General features: G+C 37.9%; 2 protein-coding genes across 6 annotated transcripts in view; one reads left to right on the plus strand and one right to left on the minus strand.

Moving 5' to 3' along the window:
• The window catches only part of MGLL (monoglyceride lipase), a 190,039-nt gene that overhangs the window by 127,380 nt on the left and 37,282 nt on the right, over positions 1–25,377 (minus strand). Inside the window, exon 1 of one of the 3 annotated variants that reach the window (XM_087954697.1) lies at positions 17,519–17,625. The exons of 1 other annotated variant lie outside the window; for it this stretch is intronic. In XM_087954697.1, the coding sequence (XP_087810823.1) occupies positions 17,519–17,570 (52 nt within the window). In that variant the 5' untranslated portion in view covers positions 17,571–17,625. Of the gene's footprint in view, positions 1–15,598; positions 15,617–17,518; positions 17,626–25,377 lie in introns of those variants that run through there. One more of the 3 variants, XM_087954698.1, reaches the window with a different exon arrangement.
• The window catches only part of KBTBD12 (kelch repeat and BTB domain containing 12), an 86,117-nt gene continuing 65,505 nt past the window's right edge, over positions 4,766–25,377 (plus strand). For 2 of the 3 annotated variants that reach the window (XM_087954693.1, XM_087954694.1), the window contains exons 1-3: positions 4,766–4,897; positions 20,225–21,398; positions 22,906–23,176. In XM_087954693.1, the coding sequence (XP_087810819.1) occupies positions 20,329–21,398; positions 22,906–23,176 (1,341 nt within the window). In that variant the 5' untranslated portion in view covers positions 4,766–4,897; positions 20,225–20,328. The remainder of the gene's footprint in view (positions 4,898–20,224; positions 21,399–22,905; positions 23,177–25,377) is intronic. The other variant, XM_087954695.1, reaches the window with a different exon arrangement.

Below are 25,377 nucleotides of genomic sequence, written 5' to 3' on the forward strand. Positions count from 1 at the left end.
GACTTCAGAAGCTATAGTTACTCTGGCAGATTATCATCCTAGAACTGCTTGAAGATTTCCCCTTGCCTTTCCCTCCTTCAGAAGAGAGGAAGCAAATCAAGAGGAAAGGAAAGCCTTTAGTTGGAAAGAGAGTTGCTTCTGGCTGGGCTTTTTCTTTCATCTTCTGGCAGCTTCTCTTCCTTCAATAAACACCGGAAAGCTGCAGCAGGAGAAGGGAGGGGGAAGTAGCCCAGTCAGCAGCAAAACAATGGTATGTCTCCTTTTCTGAAACAAGGACCTTTTATTTCTCCTTTCTGCTATTTCCTGGAACAGCAGAACAAGATGGGGCTTCAGACCTCCACACTTCAGACCTCTTGACCCTTCCCTGCTCCTGGGATAGATGCGGGAAGGAGACCTTGGGAATTCCAAGGAACGAAGCTTGGCCTCCCCCCAGCCCAAGTCAAAAGGCAGCCCACTTCCTCATTCTGAAGCCCATGAGTATTCTTGAGAAAAACTGCAAAAATGGCAAAAGATCCTGCCAGAGGCCCTGCACAAGAGTAGGATGAGAAAGCAGCACAAAGAAGGACTCCATAGACTGTTATATTAGAGATCAAGCTTTGTGGTAGCTAAGAGTGCAACTTTGTGATCAGGAAAGTAAGGTTTTGCACTGAGGCAGGAAAAAGCAAATGCACAGGTACAGAATAGGTGGTACATGGCTCAATAGCAGCAACTGTGAGAAGGATCTAGGAGTTCTAGTGGACAGCCACTTTAGTATGAGCTCACGGGGGATAGTATCAAGATTATGTGCAATATTAGTATCGCTATATACTGCACTGGTAAGACCACACTTAGAATACTGCATCCACCATAATACAAAAAAGACTCCAGAAAGAGTGCAGAGAAGAGCAACAAAGATGATTAGGGGGTGGAGGCTAAAACATTATAAATAGTTGGAGAAGCTGGGTCTGTGTAACATAGAGAAGCACTAGGGGTGATATTATAGCAGGCTCCAAATATTTGAGAAACTATCACAAAGAAGGGGATAACATATTCTCCAAAGCCCTTGCTTTGGAGGGCAAGACAAGAAGTAACAGGTGGACACTTATCAAAAAGAGATCCAACCAAGAACTAAGAAGAAATTTCCTGACACCAAGAACAATTAATCACTGGAACAGCTTGCCTTCAGAAGTTGTGGGTGCTCCAACACTGGAGGTTTTAAAAAAGAAATTGGATAGCCATTTATCTGAAAGAGTACAGAGTCTCCTGCTTAAACAGAGGGTTGGATGAAGACCTTCAAGGTTTTTTCCAACTGTTATTCTGTATTTTGGGGTATTATAGGATACTGTGGCTCTTACCCTCCAAGTGCAAAAAAAAAATCTGTGGAAGGAGGATCTACCCTTAATGAAAAATGCACCTAAAGATAAATTAATAAATAATTGGCAGAAAATAGAGGGGGGGAAATCATCACTGAAGTCAGCTCAATAGTGTTGGTACTGATTAATCAGCCTAATTAAACTGCAGTGAGAAAATTGAACCTAATAACAATACTTTTCTTTTTAAAGCCATTTGCAAGATTTTTTATCAACTTTTTATTGTCTTCAATTGCACTTCTATGAGAGCAAGCTCCTAATCCAAGTATGTTTCTTAATATTTGCCACCACAAGGGTTAAGCAGATGGCTCGCATAATCTCTCAACAGACATGGCCTAGAAAGGCTGTTGTAATTTCTTACTAGGCTGAAGTCTTGGTTCTCCATGTTAATCTAGGCAAAAGACAAATGAACACTCCATCCCAACAACAACAAAGCAATCAAGCTATCCTTCTGCCAATAAATATGTAATAATGAGAATGATAAATGAGTTCAGGTGAAATCCAGGTATTATATTGCATTTAACCATGAAGTTTATTGTGGCAAGTCATTCTCCTTAGATGATATTCCAATTTTAATCTTTTTTCTTCTACAGAATAATTAAAAAAATATTACAAACAGGTGCAAGCTGATACATTTTTAATTATTTAGCTTGAGTGTAATTATATCCCTGAAATTACAGATGTTACAGTCTTTTATTCAAGGCACATCAAACAGTCCAACATGACACTGACTTCATGTTTCCTACGCTTTGTACATATTGGATTAGCAGCACCTAATCTGTTGTCCAAATCTTAGAAAGAGGGACTTGCAGACATTCTGGTTCCACCTCTTTTTCAACTGTGGCTTTAGTTGCAACTTGCAATTAGCATGTGATGGTAGACTTACTTCAGATCATGCCTATAGCAATAGCACTTAGACTTATATACCACTTCACAGTGCTTTACAACCCTCTCTAAGCGGTTTACAGAGTCAGCCTATTGCCCCCAATAATCTGGGTCCTCATTTTACCGACCTCGGAAGGATGGAAGGCTAAGACAACCTTCAGCCAGTGGGACTGAACTGCTAGCTGCCGGCAGTCAGCAGAAGTAGCCTGCAGTACTGCATTCTATCCACTCTAACCCTATACAAACTTTTGTGTTCTTGGATCCTGGAGGCCCCTTGGTTTTTTGCAAGAGATGTTTAGAACATTTGCTGGAGGAAGACAAAGAGTGAGTTTAACTGACCACAGGAATAAGCCTGTATTAAAGACTACCTTGTGGCAGTAAGGATAGCAAAACATGCTTGTTATAAACATGCCTTTACTGCAGTAGATAGCTATCCAGAGACTATGTTCTAGCTGACTTGGCCCCCTTCTTGGAAAACTGAGTGGGCCTGTTGGGATGATTATCAAAGTGTTGTATAAATTTAGATGGATCTGCTCAGAGTTAGAGCTGTGCTTGTCCTGTGGAGATGACCTGGGATGGGTCATGCTGGATTTGCAGCTCCTACTCAAAGCTATAGATATCTTAGAATACCAGTTCCACCCACAGTCTGCTTGATTTTCTATTCAATGAATAAATAATGTCTAACATGGATGTATTTCTATTAATACACACAGTGTATTCTAGATATAATAGGTATCTAGGCTTACAAAAACCAGTAGGGCGTTTTTGTGAACTGATTTTACAGCTTTCAGCAAAAGCTCTAAATTTGTAAGTGTGATGAAAAACAAAACCAGCTAAAGAGCTCATAAAAATCTGCAAAATAAAAAATTAGGCAAAAAAATACATGGGTGGGGCAGAAGAACAGGATTCAGTTCATGTGTTTTAAACTACTGTTATGAACGATGGGTGCCAGGGTGGAGAGAGTTAATATAAACTAATATCAGTCTGTTGATTTGGCTCCTTATCTCATTTGTAAGTCTTTGGATTTGGTTCCAAAACTCTAGGAAAAGGTGTGATGATTTTAAAGAGTTGCTACCTCGTTCTCCAAAACACCTTTTCATACTATTGAAGCATTGCACATCTCTAATATGTACCCTTGACTTGTATTTCAGAGACCCAATAATCCACAATGAATTTCATAGCTCCAGAGAATGTTCTCCCAACTGCCATCATTTTTGTTTATACTTAAGCTGATTTTTAAAGCTTCAGTCATTCTAACCCAATATGGATCTATTGCAGATCAGTGGTTTTTGTATTTAATGTATATGTGTTTGTATAAAGTAGTTACGTAGTCACTCACCACAGTAAGTAAATCCATTTATAAACATAATCAACATTACCTGATTCAGCCATCTTGATAGCAATGCAGGCACTAACATTTCACTGCACAGGGAGGCATAAAGGACTGCAAATTTACATGTAACATTTGCATATGCTAATTTATACAGAGTTGCACAAATTTAGAAATAATGACTATAATTACTACAATTACAAATACAATAATCTCCTAATCGTGGGGAAGACTACCATAAGATGACCTGTACAACTGTTCTGTCTGTTCTCTCAATGATAAATGTTCATGAGCAACCTCAGGGCCTCCTCCAATCCATCCTTAGATTTCTTCTTTAATCAGACTGTTTCAAACATGGGGCTGTCTGCAGCTGGCCTTCGAGGGGAAGGCTGCCTTTTGTAAAATATTGTGCATTTCCTCCCCTGTTGGCAGTTAGCAAATTTATTAAATACAGTAAACCATTTCCAGTTTCCCAGCAAGATTTTAATGCATGCCTGTGGTGGGATTTTTCCTATCTATCGAAGAAGGAAGGAAGCTGAGTTGTTTTAAGTGAAGAGTGCAAAATTAATGTACCTGAACACAATACCACAATTAATGTACCTGAACACACAATGGGACAATGTGTGTTTTAAACGGTGGCTCAGTTGCCACTCTTCTTACCCTTTCTAGATTTAAAAGTTTATATTTGCAATCAAATAAAAAAAAACACAGTCAAAGCATTAACTCAAAAATCAAATCAGGGTAAAAAAAAATGGAATGTGGGTGTGCAGCAGGAACAGGGGAATCAATTTCACAAGAAGGCAGGGTTCTTGGCCCTTTCACATCAACACAGCAGATGGCATTTTAGCCAGTGGAGTGAGTTTGTCTAGCTCTATCAGTTGGCTGTTCCTCTTCTGTTAAGAAAAAATGAAGCTGCCATCTTTTGCCCTATGCCATCCTAATTCTGGCAGCTGTATAGTACCATCCCTAATTTTCATTAGTTATCCCAGTCAAGTTCCTTGTTGCAGTTCTGACTGAATCTCTTTAAATTATTTCCCCAAAGCTATTTTTATAAATACATGTCAACCCAGGCAGAGAAATCAGAAATGTCAGCCATCAGTGAAGGTCTCATTGAGCTCCAGTGTGCCCCTGACATATGACACTATTACAAGTCTCACACAGAGCCAAGTTAAATAATATTGAGCCAAACCTATTTATAACTCCTTTCACCAGATCCACATGAGACTCTAACATAGAAAATACTGCTTTGTGTTTGATTTTACCTCCACTGCTCTCTTCCTATCTCATTTCTCTAAGATTCATAACCACAAAAACAGAAGAGAGGACAAAACAGGTAAATGTGCATTTTGGCTGTGAAGCTGAATACTGGATTGGGTGACTGTGTGATATTGTTATATAAGTTGTAGGAGGTTTTAGGTAATACCTAGAGTTTGCTTCCTCCCCCCCCCTCCCCCCCCCAAGAATAAGAGTGCTGTTGGCTTGCAGTGTGCCTTTACAGCTATATATGGGATTATTAGCATAAAATTATTTCATTGTACATAAATACACATTAGCATTGCCCTTTAAATGTTGCCAGTTGCCTATAATTGGTTATAATCTGTGCCTCTATGAGGCTGAAGAAATATTAAACTGAGGAGAACTTGTGCCCTATAGAAAAGGGTTTCAGACGAAGCAAGTTGGAAGGTTAGGAAATGGGCATTACTTTCATAAGTCATGCTCCGAGAAAAAAAAATCAATCATGACCATGAAGTTAAGACTATAATTTGAACCATAAATCTGCAATGTAAAGATTACAATGTAAATGTGACAGCATTAACTGCTAAATTGCTGAGAATATAATTTATATGAAGATTATTTAACACTGATAAAATAATTGGAGTAATCTACAAAATGGGTACCACAAAGAACCACAAAGTGGGATTCTCCCCCCCCCCCCCCAAGGCTGGTTTCAACTGTATTGGTTGTGGTGGTGGGGAGATTGTTTCCTGGGCCCTGTTTAATGAGGTGATGTAGGGTTGTATTCTTTTTCTCCTCCTTTTCAGTGTCTTTATGAATTGGGTGAGGTCATAAGCCAGTTGGGGGTTCAGTATCATTGATACCTTAATAATGCTCAATTATGTCTTTCAACCCTGGATCAGTCAAGTGAGATTTTCAAGATTTTATGCCAATGCCTGGAGGCTGTGTAGGTTTCAATAGAGAGAAAATGTATTCAACTCAGTCCTCCCAAGAATACAGAATAACAGAGTTGGAAGGAAACTTGGAGATTCCTTCAAGTCCAAACCCCTGCTCAGGCATGAGACCCTATGCGATTCTGGACAAATAGTTTTCCAATGTCTTCTTAAAAATTTCCAGTGATGGAGTACCACAACTTCTAGAGACAAGCCATTCCAAATTGTTCTCACTGACAAGAAACTTCTCCTTAATTCTAGCTTGGATCTCTCTTTGATAAGCTTCTACCAAGTGGTTGTAAGTGTTTGGGCCATCCAGAACTGGGGATGTTTTGTCTAACCTTGGATGGGGTAGAACTTCCTCATTTAAGAGTGGTGTACAATTTAGAGGTCTTCCTTCAATCACAGTTCCTGTTTGATGAGTAAATGGCAGCTGTGATCAGGAAGCTTTTGCGCAGCTTTATCTGGTACATCAGTTGTGCCCCTTCTTCGATTGGGAGGGCTTTTAGAAAGTCACTCATTTCACAGCTTGACCTGGCAATGCTCTGTACATGGAGCTGCCCTTGAAGATTACCTAGAAGCTTCAATTGGTCCAGAATGTAGTGGTGTGAACAGTGATGGACATGCTTTGGTATGTCCATGTAACACCTTGCTTTGTGAGCTTTATGGATTGTCAGTTTACTTCCAGGAGTGATTCTAAATGTTGGTTACCTATAAAGCCCTACATGACATAAAGTTACAGGTAGTTCTTGACTTACAATAATTGAAGCCAAGATTTCCCACCAAATCTGGCTGGGGCCTGCCTGCTGGGCCATGACCAAAAATGAAATCCCTTTTAGGTGATGTGGGTTTCTTTTTGCTCCTATCTAGCTTGTTTTCTTTTATTCCTTGTTCTTATTTATTATTTGATTGTTTTATTCATTTTAATTTTATTCTACTTGTGAACCGCTCAGCCATAGAAGTCCTGTAGTATACAAATCTCCATCTTTGAGAGAGATGGGCAGTTCATAAATGTGAAAAATAAGAATAAATAAATTCTGTTAACAGTACACATTATCAGCAACCAGCGATAAGAGAATAATATTTAATTCAATAGTGAGCTGAAGGTGAAGGTGTGTTTCAGAAGTCACTGACTAATTTTTCCAGTATTTCATAGTGGTGCTGGAAAAAATTAGTCAGTAATTGCCCCTTTCTGTTGGCACATGGTTTTGCTGAGCTTTTCACTTGGCTTGTTTGTTTTCCCCTTCCAAATATTTTGACAGATGGTTAGACTGCCAGAATTGTGACCCAACATCTTTAAAAGTTCATGAAAAAGAAACATTGAATTTTCATTAATTCAACTGAATGGATTAACCATTATTTTTTTATCGGTACAGCAGTACCAGAAAAATTTTGGCGCCTAAGATAAGAGCAGCAAAAATCTATACCTCTCCTTTGGACTTTTATCCCTGTCAATAAATTACTCCAGTGTGTCCGATCTTTGATCTGAATGCAAAGCAGAACATCTTCAAGTCTTCAAAAGCTACAAAAAGACTTAACATTTCAAAATTAATCAGCTGTGCTATGATTAAATTAAAAGAGTACGACCTTAAGGAGTTCCCTTACATTTGAATCATGCTTAATCATGTTTTAATGCTATGACATTTGGAATCTGTTGTTTTTGGGGTTAAGAATAAGAGTAGAGTAGAGTAGAGTAGAGTAGAGTAGAGTAGAGTAGAGTAGAGTAGAAAGTCATATGCTAAAAATATACCAAAATGTCAAGATAATATATTCAATCAGCAAAGAGTACGAGTAATCTTTGACTTATAACCACAACTGAGCCCAATTTTTTTGTTGCTAAGCAAGACAATTTTTAAATTAGTTTTGCCCCACTTTACGACCTTTCTTGGCACAGTTGTTAAGTGAATCACTACAGTTGTTAAATTAGTAACACGGCTGTTAAGTGTATCTGGCTCCCCTATTGATTTTGCTTGTCAGAAAGCCACAAAAGGTGATCACATGACCTGAGAAACGGCAATCACCATAAATACATGCCAGTTGCTAAGTGTCCATAATTTGGTCACATGACATCAGGGATGCTGCAATGCTTGTAAGTGTGAAAAATGGTCCAAAGTCACTTTTTTCAATGCTATTGTATCTTTGAATGGTCACTAAATAATGGTTGTTAAGTCAAGAACTACCGGTACTTTGAATGAGTTAGGTTGCAGGACAATCTGAATGATCATTGCATGCATACCATCTCTGCATTTTATTTAAAAATAGAATAAAAATATATTGATATTTTTATTGAGCACATCTTTATGGAATTAGAAGTCAGTATTTGTTTTATTTGGCATAAAGAATGATTTTTTTAAAAAAAAATCTTACTTTTTGCACGTGGACAGAGAAGTTAGTCCATTGAGTTCAATGAAGCTTAGTTCCAAAAAGGAGTTAAAGAGTTATCAATCAAGATGGTTAGTCAACTTTGCTGACTGGAATCTTATTATGGAATGGAAAGTTGAGGGAAACTTGAGCTAAACCTTAAGTAGAAATTCATATTGTGACATTACTCATGTTTGTTCACTTTATTGGTTTACACCAGAGGTCCCCAAACTTGGCAATTTTAAGACTTGTGGACTTCAAGTCCACAAGTCTTAAAATTGCCAAGTTTGGGGACCCTGGTTTACACAAAAGGATTTGCAAGTCACTAAATCCTAAGCACTTTACAGCTCATGCTCATAGGATAATATTTCTATTCAGAATTTTTTCCTACATATCATAACATCCTAACATTGCGCAATACAAACTTTTGTAATTGGCATGTGCAGCAACCCAAATTGAAAGGGAAAAGGAGATCTGGAGCACACATGGACAGGTGTGGGTTTATTCATAATTTGACGACACTGTCTGAGTATTGAGTAGACTTGTCTACTCAGAAAATGGTTATACTGACAAAACTGGTAAACATAATTTACCAGAAAGCAAACCATCACTCAGAAACCTTTCTATTTGTGGGTACTAAAAATATTGCTGGTAAACTTTCCTATGCAACAAAGAAAGCTTGGTATATTTTTTAATCAAAAATGTATTGAGATGGGTTATGGGTATTTACATAAAATTGCCTCCTTATATCTATCTACCTATCTAGTCCAAACTGTAGCTCCAGTAGAGCCAGTATTAAAGCATAACAAGATACATTTCAAATGTATGTATGTTCCTGGCCCAGGCCTTTCTTTTCAAGAAAGAGAGGGTATCAAGATATGGTTTAAATTAGAATGTGTGGTTGTCAAGACAGAAAGATTTATGCTTTCCGGAGTAATTTGTTCATTGAAGAATTACTAGAGTTAATATTGTGGTGGGGAGGGACACCTGATAAGATAAAATACTGTTACTTTTACTATGATAAGACAACCAAAGTGTCATTATAATTAAGAACAATGATCCCTAGGATTTATAGTTTCCAGATTTACAGGTGTTTCTCTCCCCTTCTTTACATTATTTATTGTATTAACCTAACCAACTATAAAGAACCAAAGGTGAGTTGTGGTAAGGGATAATAATATTTATAAGGGAGGGAACCTGTGTGACAAATATATAATAGCCACATCCCATTATGCTTGGTTTCTCCTCCATGTCTCATAAAATGTCTGAGTTCACCCTAGAGATTTCTAACAAATGACTAGAGGTCTCAACAGTGTATCTCTAACCGGACAATTGAAAACCTTTAATTGAAGGTCAAAGTTCCCTGATGGGCAGCAAATAATTTTAATAAAAAGAAAAGGGTTCTCAATTTAGTATGCATGTCTTTTGCATGCAAAGCATGCCATCTACCATTGTAACCATAATGCTGCTTCCCTTAAACCCAGAAGAAATACAAATTCAGAATAGCAACATGGTAAATATGTTATGGTTGGGCCGCTACAAAACTTTATAATTTATATAGCATAACAAATATTTTTTCAGTACTGTTCCAGTTTCTCATCTCCATAATTCTATTCCATACAAATAATTGTTGGCTGACAACCACTTGTTCAGCAACTGTTTCCGAAAGAGTGGTGATTACAGCCTGAAATTCTTGAAATTCCAGCTGTTCCAGCAGCTTATAGTCATATTTTATATCCTGCCTTTATTATTTCTTCATCATGATCTTGGCAGTCTGCTCATGCATATGGTAGTTGCAATGTCCCATGGTCACATGACTGTGGCTTATAACTTACCCTGCCACCTTCCACAAGCAAAGTCAATGGGGAAGCCAGCAGGGAATTTCGTAAGTTCCTCAGGTAAATCTCTCCTACCCATGCATCCTCCCCCATCCACTTTGGCTTGCACCTTGCCACACCCTTGCACAACCTCTCCCATCTTGCTATACTTGCTCCATGCCTCCTCAGCTACTTACGTACCTTCCCTGATCCTCACTAAGTCCACACCACACTTCCCCCACTACTTGTGCTCCTTCCCTGAGACTTGTGTTCATGCCACACCTTTCTGGCCACACAGGCACTCTTGTACACCCATCCTGTGCCCTGCTACACTCACAGTGAACCTCCTTAGACATTTGTGCACTCTTCCCCACATGGCAGCAGCCACCCCAAACTCCAAGCTTACTTGTGCTCACGTCTCCATGACTACCCATGTGTCCCCCTCTCATCTAGCAGCAGCCACTTGGTGACTGCCAGCCTGCTTGCAAGCTGCCTCAGATTTGCAACTTGCTATGCCCACTGACTTTGGTTGTTGGAAGCCAGGAGGAAGTTGCAAGAAGGTGCTTGCTTAATGACCCATGGCCCTTATTTAATGATAGCAAAAGGGACTTCAGATGCTTCCAGTCCCCATTGCTCTTGCAACTCAAGGACTACCTATAGTATTATGTAGGATTAGAAATGTGGAGTGATTTTTTCTCTCCTTTCTAGAGTAAGGCAAAAATAAGAGAACAGCATCTTTTATAATTAGTATATATTAGTGTGTTCCATAACAATAGCACCTTGCCAGAGCCATACAACAAGACTGATACAATCTGACAAAAGAAAAATATTGTTGTTTGGCGGACAAACTTTTCATGCTTAAGGGGAAAGTATTGGTTTTACTCCAATTTCCTCTTCATGTTTTCATTTAATCACGGACAGTTCTTTGCTCTGTTGTTTATCTTTCACCACGATGTCAATAAATGCAGAGTGGGATGATCTAAAGCCAGCATACACGTGATTGCACAGGATTCCCTACAGACCCATGTGCATCCAGCTGTGATGAGATGTGTGGGTGGTTCATAATGACATCATAGGATCCCTGGTAATTGTATAATTCATCCATTAACTACAGCTATCAATGTGCTCTGAGGCAAAACCTCTTGAGACTTGACAAAAAGTTCAAAATTGAATTATGCTGATGTAGTTAGAAAAGAGGTATGGTGCCGATGATTGAAGATAAGCCATCTTTTTCCTCCCAATAGCCAAGAGGAAGAAGCAAGTAAGATGTGCACATGGCTGGGAATAAGTAGGAACGAAAGACAGAATCTAACTGTCATCTTGCAAAAAAAAAAAAAAAACCTGTGATGTTGTGGGTTCCTCTAGAATGTTGATGTTGATGTTCATGTGTGGGAATGTGAACAGCCTGTGTAAATGTGTAAATAAACTTTGTATCACAAATCTGCAAAGATCTCTACACAGGAGGAAGTACTAGAATCTGTGAATTTCTCACATGGAAATGAGCTGCTTAAATATCTTATACAGGTGGTCTCGCCTTACAACAGTTCATTTACTGACTGTTCAAAGTTACAACAGCACTCAAAAAAGTGACTTATGACCATTTTTCACACTTACGATCGTTGCACCATCCCCTTGGTCACGTGATCAAAATTCAGACGCTTGGAAACTGACTCATATTTATGACAGTTGCAGTGTCCCAGGGTCATGTCATCACCTTTTGCAATCTTCTGACAAGCAAAGTCAATGGGAACATCAGATTCACCTCACAACTGTGTTACTAACTTAACAGCGGCAGTGATTCACTTAACAACTATGGAAAGAAAGGTTGTAAAATGGTGAAAACTCACTTAACAGATTTTTCACTTAGCAACAGAAATTTGGGGATCAATTGTGGTCATAACCTGAGGACTACCTCTATACACATTTTTCTCCATTTTTTGTGAGTGACTGTTTATCTGTGACTGATTCTGGAAGCTGAGTTTCAGAATCCTTAGAATCCTTCTAATTGGAGAACAGCCTACCTCCTCATGCAGAGTATAAAGGATTTATGTTATCTTGGGAAGGAATGGTGTCACACTTGCAGTCAGAAATATATTTGTCTATGGACAAAGATGTGTGTCTATCTGTATGTGTGTTGTGTGTTGTGTGTTTATACACTGTCATTCCTTCTAGAGAAGTTCAAACCAATTTGTAATATATAGTCTTTTAAAAATTAATCCTATTAGGGGAGATCATCTATGAACAAATTCTATCAACATTCAATTTACTTGTTTCATGGACTTTTTCACATGTACTGTAATTAATGAGTAACTACAGTAACTGTCAAACATACTAGTAGAGAGGACTAGACTCACAAATTTTTCAGGTGCTTTATTTAAAAAAAACCACACACACACACACACACACACACACACACACACACATCAACATCAGGTTCATTTGAACCACCAACATGGATACTGTAGATCAGGGGTCCCCAACCTCCAGGTCACGGACCGGCACTGGTCTGTGGCATACCAAAAACTGGGCCACGCAAACAAGTGAAGCCCCATCCACAGGATGCAGGCAGCACATGAAACCACACCCCTTCCAGTCCATGAAAAAACCTCTCTCCACAGAACCGGTCTCTGGTGCCCAAAAGGTTGGGGGCCACTGCTGTAAATGCTGCATAAAAAGCACTTTATTATAATCAAGAATATAGTGTACAGTCCTTGACTGAAGACCACAACTGAGCCCAAAATTGCTTTAATGGTTACAAATAGTTTTGAGTTTCTCCACTTATCGTCCAGCATCTTAGTCATTAACCATACTGCTCTCAATTTTGGTGGTGAGTCTCAATTCAGGAACATATTCCTATCATTTTGCCTGTAATATTAATTTTGCAATGTCAAGGTACAATATAGGTTTTTTAGAGAAATCCACTAATAAGAAACAAGAAGTGTCCAGAAAAGGTGCTAACAAGATAAGATAATCCTTCTCTAGTAACAGAAAGCAACAGATGTATTATTTTTAATGTCACTTTTTCCAAGGTGCTCAGAATAATGCAAGCCACATATTTCCTCCTGTGCAAATTTATTTCCACAACTGGGCTGAGAAATGATTGGTCCAAGGTAATTTAGTAAGCATCATATTTGAATGTAGATTTGAACCAAAAATCTATCCACCAGTCTCATGACTAGTTGTTCTGACCCAGGCTTCATCAAACTTAATAAAACATAAACTGCATTCCCAGCCAAAACTAATTAGACACAGTTCCTCCAGATAAGAGCATGCTTTTCAGTGCTGTCGAATGCAGCCAAGAAACAGAAGTCCAATTAAGGCTAACCTAAACCAACCCAAACACTCAGAAAAAAACGACTAGAGTACAGAGCTTCATGAAGGACTCAGAAATTACTGAACTGCTTTGCTTCCTGCAAAGCTCTTCATCATTGAGGTCTGACTTTTATCCCTTATGGGAGGGGCAATCACTTCCTAGCCTTACTCCCGAGTCGTCCCTACTGCTTCAGATGCTCTTGCCTTCTAGCAGCTCTGCGCACACACGCACTGGGAACAGGCTCCCCAGGGTCCTCTGCTTCGCTGCTGCCAGACTCCAAAGGCTCCGAAGGCAGCACCCCACTCTCAGATGGTCCTGGCCCCATCTCTGCATCAGATACGGGACCCTCGTCCAAGTCCTCTCCAGACTCCCTGACTGGTTCTCTTTTGTCCTCACTGTCCAATACCTCTGCCATCTGCACAACACTAGTGCTCCTCCATGTGAAGAAGAAACTTGCACCAACCTTATTACAGACACAAAGTATCTGCATACGCTAATCATCGCCATGAAGATATGGCTATATATTATTTATTTATTGAATTTATATTGCCACCTATTCACACATGTTGTCTCAAGGCAGATTACAGAATATAAAACCTAATTTAGAACAATAAAACTAATTAAAAAGAATCAAATAAATAAATATAATAAAATCACCTCCCCCACCCCGGCGACAGCACCTCACATGAAATAGCAGGAGAAGCTCAAGGACTGGGCGCTTACTGCCCAGGGCCCCAGGCAGCCCATGCTATCATCTGGGGGGGGAGGAGCCTGCATGGCCCGAGAGGCTCCTCCAGTGGATTAGGCCCTGGCACCTGCCCTAGTCCCGCCCCTGACATAAGCGATCTTGAGCTGGCCACGCCCATCCCAGCCATACCCACCCAGTCTGCCACGACCACCGAGCCATGACCACCCCAGAGAGGGCAACAAAATTCCTGATCTGGCCCAAGTCTGTTAAATAGGCCCATACAGGATTAAACTTTTATAAACAATTATTTTTTTATTTCTCCACATGGTTTGAATATTTCCTAAAACATTTAGACACAACAGATACACAGGATGCTCTTAGAGCACAATTGCTAGGATTTTGTTAAATAATGTGAAATCATGCTGTGTTAACTACCCTAATAATTACTAAATTTAAGCAAGAGTTACTGAAGGGAAACAAAATTAACATTGTCAAGATTAAAAAGGGCAACCAACAGATGCAATGAAAAAGAAGCTTATAGTCTGTACTGTTTTCCTGTGTATTCAGAGTTTAGTGCTATTTCTATTATTTGCAGCAACCTACTACAGATTTAATAAGCTATTCAAAACTTAGCAATTAGAGAAATTGTAGAATTGGAGCAGGGCTGCAGGTTAAATACATCTGACACTGCTTCATATTCTATTGTTAATTTTATTAAATATTTCATTAGATGGGGAGAAGGATTTTTATTATGCATTCTGGCACTGTACTATATTCATATGTGAAGAAATTATTAATTTATCAAAGAAAATCCAAAATAAATTAAGAAGAAATGTATACTGCTAATCTCAACAAAGGCAAGCCTCCTTCTCTCTACCCTTGTTTATTACAATTGTGAGGAAGTAAGACATCTGGATTAATCCTAGCAGAATTTGGATTATTACAAAGAGAAGCCTAAGAATTTATATTTTGAAATAAAGATATGCAAGCTTGCTTCTGCTCATAAGACACATATGGCTAATACACAAAAAACATACAATATGCCATTGAGGCTTGGAAAGGATTTGAAGATACGGCATCTGATATAAATGCTAGGTCAGCCTTTCAGAACCAAACAGCCTCTTGAAGAAAATAACAATAGACTTATATACTACTTCATAGTGCTTTGCAGTCCTCTCTAAGCAGTTCACAGTCAGCATATTGTCCCCAACAATCTGGGTCGTCATTTTATCAACCTGGGAAGGATGGAAGGCTGAATCAGCCTTGAGCCAGACAGAATCGAACTGCTGGCAGTGGGCAGAATTAACCTGAATACTCATTCTAAAATTACTGAAGTTTATACTGAATCTCAGCCACTGATTCTAAACAGTCAGTCCACCAGGAAGAACAGCCAATAAAACTGAAATTGCAGTGGAAAGGATATAAAACCTTAGTAGAAAAGGATATGGGTAGAAGCAATCAGAGACAGACCCCTCAAAAATGGGCAAGATCAAGGAAGCAAGAATCCCACAGATTTCAGTTAAGATATTCTTAATGCTAAATACAGAATTTGGATATGGCAACAGGAATTTCCCACCATTCTTTATAGTAAGTTAATAAAGGCAGAGCTTCTTTACTATAAAATACTTTCCCCAGATTTCTCCCAGGCTTGAATTGCCATTTATGAGATTAGCTGTTAGTGACTTACCCACTGCTATGTTTCCCATTCCTTTCTCAATCTTCCCACAACTTCTCACATTAAGAAACAATCCTTTCACAACCAAAGTCTGCTCCAAAGAATAAAAGCCCTACCATGTAATGATTCTCTCTCTCCGTATGTCCATAGCAAGGTGCCAACATGCAGGAACATGTTGTAAATGATGTTTTTATTGCACACGTGCATATGATAGGAGTTAGTGTGCTTTTCAGGACCTTTCGTTTGACATTATACTGAAAGAAAGGATTACTATTCCTCTGGATTTGGCAATAGTTTCTATTTTTTCTTGCAACAGCTCCGTTGTAGCCTCTCAAGAGGAAGGCTTTTGCAAACCACCAAAGACCTGTATAAGAACATCTAGTTAATCTGTTGGGGGGAGGGGGGAATAATGTTTGAAGCTTTTAAACTTCTTTTTTGCAGTGAAAGAGGAAAGACTACTTGTTACTTCAGGAGTTCAGAAATCTCAATGAATTTAAGTGATTGGGAAGGTTAAAATGGAGACAATGAATGAGGATTGGTTTATTCTGCTTGGACTGAGCAAAATTGGGTTTTAAGTGCTGCCTATAAAAATAAGTGGATATTACAAGCTTTTACCTCCAAGATTCAGATTTAAAAGCTTGTGTTTCTTCTGTTCCATGTGTCAATGGTCTGCAAAGTTGAGAAACACATAAACTGAACTGAAAGTGGATTAGAAATTGTTTTGTGACTCATCAACCACACCATTCTTACAAACAAAATGGATTAGCCCATTCATAGAACAAGCATAGAAATAAACAATGCAATTAAATTAAAATATCCATTAGAAATCAGTAGCCTGCTTCCTCATCAATTTATATTTAACAGAATGTTGTGTTATTTTTTTCAAATAAAAATTACTTTTATTTATGCAAGTCATCTACTAATAGACTTGAGACAAATGGTAAAATACACTAACAATAATGCAGTAAATAAAAATAACAATGATAGTAATTCCATAGTGAATCCCCCAAATGCCTTCCAGAAAAGCAGGGTTACCTTTCAGACAGACATGAAAAGGAAGACCATGTTATTTGGAGAAGGATTTTCCATGGGAAAAATCCCCACAGATATCTGTGTTATATCCACTCCTTATTATAATTCATAGTAATTTGGGACTCTTAAGCAGTCTCCACTACCATCTGACCATGAAAAAATGAATGGCTGCAAATGTTGCATCTCTACAAAACTAATCTGTAATACAAGAAAATTAAAAGATAACTCTCTAGAACTCAAATACTCTTTCTATGTTTAGATTATCTACCTTAGTAAAATTTAAGATATTTAATGCACTTTCCATCATTAAAGATAACTATTTCCAATAAACATAGCATTTCAAAAAAGTAATGTTTGCAATGGTATTCCCAGAGGGATTTTGTTAGAAAGAATATTCACAAACAGATTTGAAAATTGAATGACAGCTATGCTAAGTAAGTAATTAAAAATAGAAACAGAAACAGAAATATAAGAATATGATATAAAAATTAGACAATGAAATTTCCTAATTCAGTTTCATTTGTTTAAATTAAATAATTCATAAAAACAATGTACTTACAATATTGTTGTTAAAAAACCTTGCATGTACTCAGCCTACATTGTGGGTTAGACAATGTTACAGAGTAAGCATTTTCATAATCATAATTTTGTGCTATCTTTTACCAATATCAGACATGAGATTTTAATTCTGATATGATATTAATCATGGATTTCACCCATTTTACGAAATCACAAAAGCACAGTCCCCTATTTTTTTTAGAACTGTACTACTATTCTGTCCATTAGAACTACTATCTTTGTAAATTAATCTGTCCTATAAATAGAATATCACATCAAATCTTAGAGTTGCAGTATTTCAAAATAGTCATCTATAATTTAGTGATATCATTATTAGACTACCTGAATTGCATTCCTCACACAGTAATCCCCGAAGAGAGTCCAGAAGCTTCATCTGGTGTAAAAATGCAGCAAAGAGGCTGTTACATGTTGCATAATCCGGGGATCATGTTCTCTTTGTGCTGAAAGACCTACAGTGTTTTAAACTTTTAAATCTCAAGATAGCTTCAAAGCTGTTACCCAAGACTTTAACCTCAACTTTAACCTCTCCAGCCTTCAAGATCAACAAGAAGCCTTTTCAAAGGCCTGTTTGTTGCCAGCACAAGTGAAGGACTCCCAATCCTGGAACAGACTCCCTTGAGAATTGCCCTTAGCTCTCTCCCTGTTCCCATTGTCAGGGAAATAATACTTTCCTGTTCTGCCAGATCTTTTAATTATATGTTTAATAAAATCATAACAAGAATAATAAACCCACTGGAGAGACAGTTTGGTGTTAGTGGTGAAGGTGCAGGCCTAGACACCAGGAGCTGGTAAGACTTCTTTTAGGCAGCTGGATGACTTTCGGCTGATTCCTCTCTCTCATCCCAACCCACCTCACAGGGTTGTTGTTGTGGGGTAAAAAAAAGGAGACAGGAGGATTAGATTTAAATTATATAAAAAGGTAGAATTAAAATGTAGTATAACAGCATCTCACCCAGCTGTCAAATCATTTTTTGAGCCTATTATTTTTGCTTGCTGATTGGTGATCAGAGAGGGGAAACTAAGAGGAAAAATTTGGGGCCCTCACTGACAGGAAAACAGCTTTGACAAGGACATTTTCCCCAAGGATTGTGAGTCCAGTAAGCTATGCAGTCATGTATCTGTCCTTTGAAGATGGCAGCAATAGTTGTCACTCAACCTATACCAAAGTTGTAATGAAAAGCCTTTAACATGGGTGGCACTCAGCTTTAACAAATAATCTGTGTCTTAAAATCTGTGGTCAGCATACCTAATGAGACTGGAATTTCAGAAGAGATTACTTGAAGGCTAGCTTTGTTGTGTGACCTTGTAAAACATCCAGCTTTGTGGCAGAAGAAAGATCTGTCCTCTAATGTTTGGGCTGCATCATTGAAGTGAATAGATGGCTGAACCCCGCAAGTGATTATGCTCAGGGCAAGGTGCAAGTTGCCAGGAGTATTTTAGGATGGGGCGCTGAAGTAATATCAGAATCTCGCTGTTCTTAACATTGTACATTCCAGGCTTTCTGCAGGAAGTTGAGCAAGTGTTTGGTCTCCCATGGCAACCTATAGGTCCAGGAATAAAATAGTATGTTTTATTTATCCCCCAATCCAGCCTTTCTGATAAGCTATTAGGGTCTAACAAGAAGAGATGATGTTCCTTCCTGCTTCCCCTTTGTGTTCCCTGTGAACTGTTAGATTCACAGCTCTACCTAGGCAGCTCTGTCAAACGTGGTTGTCTGCTACTTTTGTTCTTAGCATTTATCCCACTTGGTTGCAGCATCTGCTTGTTTTTGCATTGTGCTTACCTCGTTCTCACAGCAAAGCTATCAATAAATGATGCAGTGAGGGTTTTTGTTTTCCAGCTGGCTTGTTGCAGATGGAGTGCACAGTGAGCTTCTATGCCAAAGGGAGGAATAGAACTCAGGTTTTTCCTGCTCTTAGTTCAGCATCTAAACCAATACACCATGCTGACTTCTTCAGACCAGAATGCCTACAGTAATTCAAAATGTTATTAAAATGTTATCTCAGTGGAAGTCTTCTATGCATTAAGAGTTGGTCTGAGATGAGGGGGAATGGAATCTAGTGATGCTCCTCTTTTAATGTTGAAAACATTGTTAACTAGAGGAAAAAATGTTCTTGTGAAAAGCTTAATGTGGGATTTTAACAGATGGATTTCTCAAATAACAGCATTAGCATTTATCTATGTGTATAGCATAGAAGTGGTGATTGTCTTCTCAAAAGATTCTTATTGAACTGTTTAAAGAAAGTTACAGCATCATTTAATTACATGTACATAAAAATTTTAATGGATAAAGATTGCAAAGTTTCTTTTATGAACCTTTCAATATTATGTAAACACTACAATGTATTCAACATTGCATGAATTGTTAGCATTTATATAATGAATATTGTATATGTCAGTGTATACATTATAGTATCATTAGAAATTAGGCAGAAATACTAAAAATAAACCAGCTGCAGAATCAAAATATTCTTTGATATTAAGCTCTATAGTAGAAAATACACTATCTTCTTCTAATTGTTGTTCAGTTGGAAAATAAAATCATTAATTCATTAATTCATCAATTCATTCATTCCACAGGTTTTGTAACCCACTGCAAGCCACAAACACTCAGTAGCATATAATAGAATAAAATGTTAAATTAAAAAACAAAATAAGACAATACAACTAATAAACCCTTTTAAAAAAGGTTTAATGGCCACTGTTAAACATTTGTTCTGATTAAAAACATGGTAGGGCGCTGCTGTTTTGATGTCTTCACAAATTGCCAAGAGGAAATGGGCTTCAAATCTCTGGGTGCAAGGAATTTGGTATACAGAGATCCAAACAACTTAAATCCATATCTCTGGTGCAATGTTCTAACCATTGGATAGATTTTCTGTTCTAATATAGCTACATTAGTATATATTTTTGATGCATTTGTTCAAAATATTTACTGCCTGTGGATCATAACTATATGATTTGACTATCAGAATTTTAAACATGTGTTCATATAGTAAATTATATGTTTTTCTTTCTCCTTTCTAGGAATAAAATGATGAAGGAATTTCATTCTGAGAGCTCTCAGATGTACAAATAGCTGTTTCAAAATTCCAATAAGCACCAGAAAATACCTTAAAATATATTCCATCATGGATGACAAGGCTGGAGGTAAAAGGAAGCAGCAGCATAGTTTGAATTTACTGGATCAAATAAAATGTATGAAAGATTTAACTAAAATGATTGATGTGGTGTTAGTGGCTGAAGAAAAAAAATTCCCTTGCCACAAATTGATCCTGGCTGCTTTTAGCCCCTATTTCAAAGCAATGTTTACTTGTGGGTTGATGGAATGCGCACAGAGAGAAGTTGTGCTACATGACATAGCAGCCGAAAGTGTAGCTGTCCTCCTGCACTACATGTACACCTCTGAATTGCATCTCACAAATTGTAATGTACAAAATGTGGCCATTGCTGCCTTTTTTATGCAGATGGAAGACGTGTTTAGTCAATGTCAAACCTACATGATGGATCACATTGAAGCTTCCAACTCTATAGGGATCTATTATTTTGCAAAGCACATTGGGGCAGAAGAACTATCTGAACGGGCCAGGAAATATTTGTACCAGCACTTTACTGAGGTGAGCCAGCAAGAAGAAATATTAGAGATAGAAGCTCAGCAACTGCTAAGCCTGATCAGATCCGATGATCTGAATGTATCCAGAGAAGAGAGCATCTTGGACTTAGTCCTCAGATGGGTTAACCACAGTAAGAAGTTGCGTGCAGATCATCTCACTGAGCTCCTGAAGCAAGTAAGACTGGTACTTGTAAGTCCTTCATTCCTGGTGGAAGCTCGGAAAAGGAACACGGTGCTTCTGTGTAATTCCCAGTGTATTGACATGATTGAGGGAGCCTTAGAAACAATTAAAAAATCCAATCAACCTTCCCTCAGCCTTCGGTATGGCATGGAGACCACTACACTTCTCCTTTGCATTGGCAATAACTCAGGGGGGATCCGATCAAGGAAAGGTAATTATGCTGAGGCCAGCTTCTGTTACGCACCTCTAACGCAAAAGACCTACTTCATTTCCTCTCCAAAATATGCAGAAGGCCTTGGCAGTATATACACCGGTGTGGTTACTGAGAACAACAGTATTGTTGTTGCAGGGGAGGCGAGTGCTACCAAGATGTCTAGACAAAAGACCAGGAAGATTGAAATTTATAGGTTTGTATCCAGGGACACTAAAATACAAAATATTCCTGTATCATTTCTGCTCCCCAGCAACCTAAAATTACAAAGGGCCACATAGAAGGACAAATTTAAGTGGTACCCCCCAAGCATCATTCAGTGCTGTGTGATTTAAAACTTCCTCTAAGCCTATGATACAACTACTAACATCAACGTTAACCAATGAATAATTTTCCTTTGGGTCCTTTTCTAGATCAGTTATAATGATGGAAGACAATCTTAACTAAATGCAAAAAAGTTTTGGACAATTCTAAGTCATCATCCAACTTTATAAATTGTGTTTGCAAAATTAAAAGGCATTGTTAAGGGATGAAGTTCTTGTGGAATATTTTTAAAGGTTGGATGGAATCCTGCACTATTGTTTTATAAACATTCCATTGGCTTCTAAATTGACTGAATACAGCATATATTATATCTACGTATTTAAAACAGGTCTCTCAAGCAGAGTTACTTCAGGTTGTGAATGAAGCAATCACGGTAGGTGTATGCTCATTCATTAATGACATAATGGCAAGGTCTATAGTGCCCTCTAGGTGCCAGATATAATGCTATAAGCAACTTCTTTCCTTCTGGAGTTATTTTGCCCTTTTTCAGTCATGGGGACAATAAAAATGTATAACTATAGTGCCTTCATTCTGTGCTGCCTCTGTTAATATTGAAGGAAAATGAAAAGTATAGTCCTTGCCATAGCTCCCACTAAACTTTAAGAAAATTGCTTTAAATACATTTAGAATTGAGCTTCTAAGAATATACATATGCATTACTAAGTCATATTTTGCCTTTTTATAAAAAAAAATAGCAAGCAAAGGGAATAGTCACCTCAAACTGCAAGATGGACAGCAAATAAATTAAATAATAATAATATTAAATAATAGTAATAGACAGATTTTCTAGCAAGAAATTTCCTTTCCTGACTTCATCCACTTTCTTAATGGTGGTTATGTCCCTAGTTATGCCCCAAGGTTGAATGATTTTTTTACAGAATATTTTTAGCATAATTCAGCTTTTACTGTGGTGACATAAGGTCTTGCTGGGTTAACCTGACAGTTGCTGCTCTGGTTAATTAACATATTTATTCACATGGAGAGAGGATAGGAAACAAACAGAATATGTTGAGGATGGTGAGTAGATACTGATTAGCCAGTAGTGAAAGATATTTTCTGCTGTACTCCTAATATTCAGGTACCTCTCTGACAATAATGACTGATCAAGGCTAAAACAATTGGGGAAAGGGGGCAGTTATGTCCTCAAACTGAGAGGGAGAGTGGAAGGATAATATTCAGAAAAATTACTTCTATAAAATCATAGCATTTGAAAAAATGTGCCAATTTATCCCGTTGGACTTTAGTGAAAATTAAAATTCTTTTTTAACCCCATGTTGATCCCACTTAAGAATAATAGCTGTACTTGAGGAGAGAAAGTTAGGTAGAAATACATAGCTAAACTGTGATGAAGGAAATTCTAATATATCGATTCATTACAGGTATGAGGGTCATGGAAATAGATTTTGGGAAAGCCTGTGCACAGCGCAGTTTCGTGAACTGTATGCTTTAGGCACCATCCATGATGATTTATACATCATAGGAGGTCAAATGAAACTGAAAAACCAATATCAAATTACCAATATTGTGGAGAAATACTCCATGGAGCAGGAGAACTGGAGAACTTTGGCCCCGCTTCCAGTGCCGTTGGCTTGTCATGCAGTTGTTGCTGTAAAAAACAAGCTTTATGTCATCGGAGGATGGACCCCACAGGTAAGAAACGTTGCTAAGCGTTTGAGGACATAGAGTGCTCTCTGAAGCCATTGTCTGTGCTTGTTAAAGCAGCCTTCACAGTTGGAATGTAACTGCAATCATTGCCATTCAGAAAAATTACAAAAGCTACTGCTGATGGATATGCTGACTTTCAGGCAGTAGGGTAACACCTCTTTTCTCTTGCCTTTTTTTAAAAAAAAATCCTTTTGGCTTTCGGGTCTTAGTGCATATGCTGGATCAGTCTGTGCATTCAGTTAATGCAGCTACTGTCTGCTGTAATTGGTAAAGACTTTTCAGCCTCTCTCTAGATGAAGTTTGCCACTGGCTGCCTCTGAGGCTGAAGAATTCTGACTTGCTCAAGATCAAACAGTTATTATTTAGGAGGGAAAATGAGATTTTAACTGGACTTTTCAGTTTGTTCTCTTGACTAATGCAACACACCAATTCCAATTTTAGAAGAGAAAAATTATTTTGATTTGAATGTCACTGAGGGAGGAAGGGAAATTTGGTCTGCACTTAACATGACCTTATTGATGGACAAGGAAAGATAATCTGCCTTTAACGGCAGATTTATTAGAGAGAAAGCAGGAGAGCCAGACTGGTATAAAGGTTAAGGCATTGGGCTAGAAATCAGGAGACTTCAAGTTCTAGTCCCATCTTTGGCCAGTTACTTTCTCTCAGCCCTAATGGCAAACCCTCTGAAAAACCTTGCCAAGAAGAGAGCAGGAACACTTCATAATTTGGACACAATTGAATGGAAGGAATAAAACCACACAAAGCAAATTAAAAATTATTCTGACTTCTTCCAGAGAGGGGTTTCTAGTGCTGCTCACTGATTATTCTTCTGTGGTAAATTAGAAGTCAATTTACAATACATTTTGCACACTATTGAGAATATTACTATTTTTATATGAGGCTTGCCAGACTGCCAAGCTAACTATTTTTTGTTTGCCATTTATATTGAAATAAATTCTGAACACTTCTGAGTCATTTGTATCTTTTCAGATATATGCTGAAATTCCTAACAATATAATCATGAGTGTGTCTATATTTTTATTTGTCTAAAATTGTCAGAAAACATCAAACACAGTTTCACTGCAGTTATGCAGTGTGAAGTAATAAAAATCTGTTCATCTTTGTGCCACAAAAATTAAGTAACTTACTAGCCACCTTCTCTCCACTTATAATACATGCATTTTATTAGTCCACATTTAGCCAGTAATTTCAAAGGGGGTGGGGAGCCTTCTGACAGACTGTTCTGTGAAAAGTAAGGGAAGATTGATGTTTAAGAATTTAAATGAATGTGCTTGGGTCACAGAAACTCTATAACCCGGGTGAGAACTATAATCCTCAGTGACTGCAATCATGATTGTGGCAATGCAGGCAAAGAAAACCCCATACCTTTATATGAAAGCCATTATGAATGTCCACACACTTGGTATTATGTTGCATCCTAACATTTTCTCACAAGTGCAGGGTCCACTTTTTTTCATTGGTTGTGATAGGAGTAGACTAACTGGCTTGTCACTCAAGCTGATGTTGAGGGTCAAGACTCGCCCAAAGTCACCCAACTGGCTTTCATGTCCAAGGTGAGACTAGAATTCAGTCTCCTGATTTCTAGTCTGATGCTTTAACCACTAGACCAAACCAGCTCTCATATTACAGAGCCTTACTAAAGTCACTCTGAGTGGTAGCAGTGAGGGAGTTAAGGAAGATCAATTATCTGGAACACATGCTGCTCACGTTAAAACTTTGTCTTTCAAAAAGGATGAAGGTATAGCAATAACAGAATCTACAGCATTTTTTTCTGAAAAATACCCAGACTTTTCTACAGTTTAAATTTTTCACAGGGAAAATCTAAAATGTAATTTGTTGATGATGAAGGGGTATTAGCTGCCCTCTAAAAAGTGAGTGTAGCTTGCACTACTACCTCACCAAACATTGGATAGAAGTATTATTTCTATATTGGACTTTTACAGCTAGAAATGAGCTCTGTATTTTCTATCTTAGATATGAAAATGTGTTGTATAATTTCTGAATATGGCATTACTACACATATGGAAGATTAGCAGGAAGCATTTTATTTGAATTTGTGAAAAACTAATATGTGATAGGATTGCAATTTGAGATTGGGTATTTTGCTATTATGGATACTGATGTTTCTGTCTCAAGAGCTCAAAAAATACAAACGAATCAATTCA

The sequence above is a fragment of the Notechis scutatus genome, chromosome 2, assembly GCF_049901735.1.
Source record: "Notechis scutatus isolate UNSWTSFEM ecotype Mainland chromosome 2, rNotScu1.2, whole genome shotgun sequence".
NCBI lineage: Eukaryota > Metazoa > Chordata > Lepidosauria > Squamata > Elapidae > Notechis > Notechis scutatus.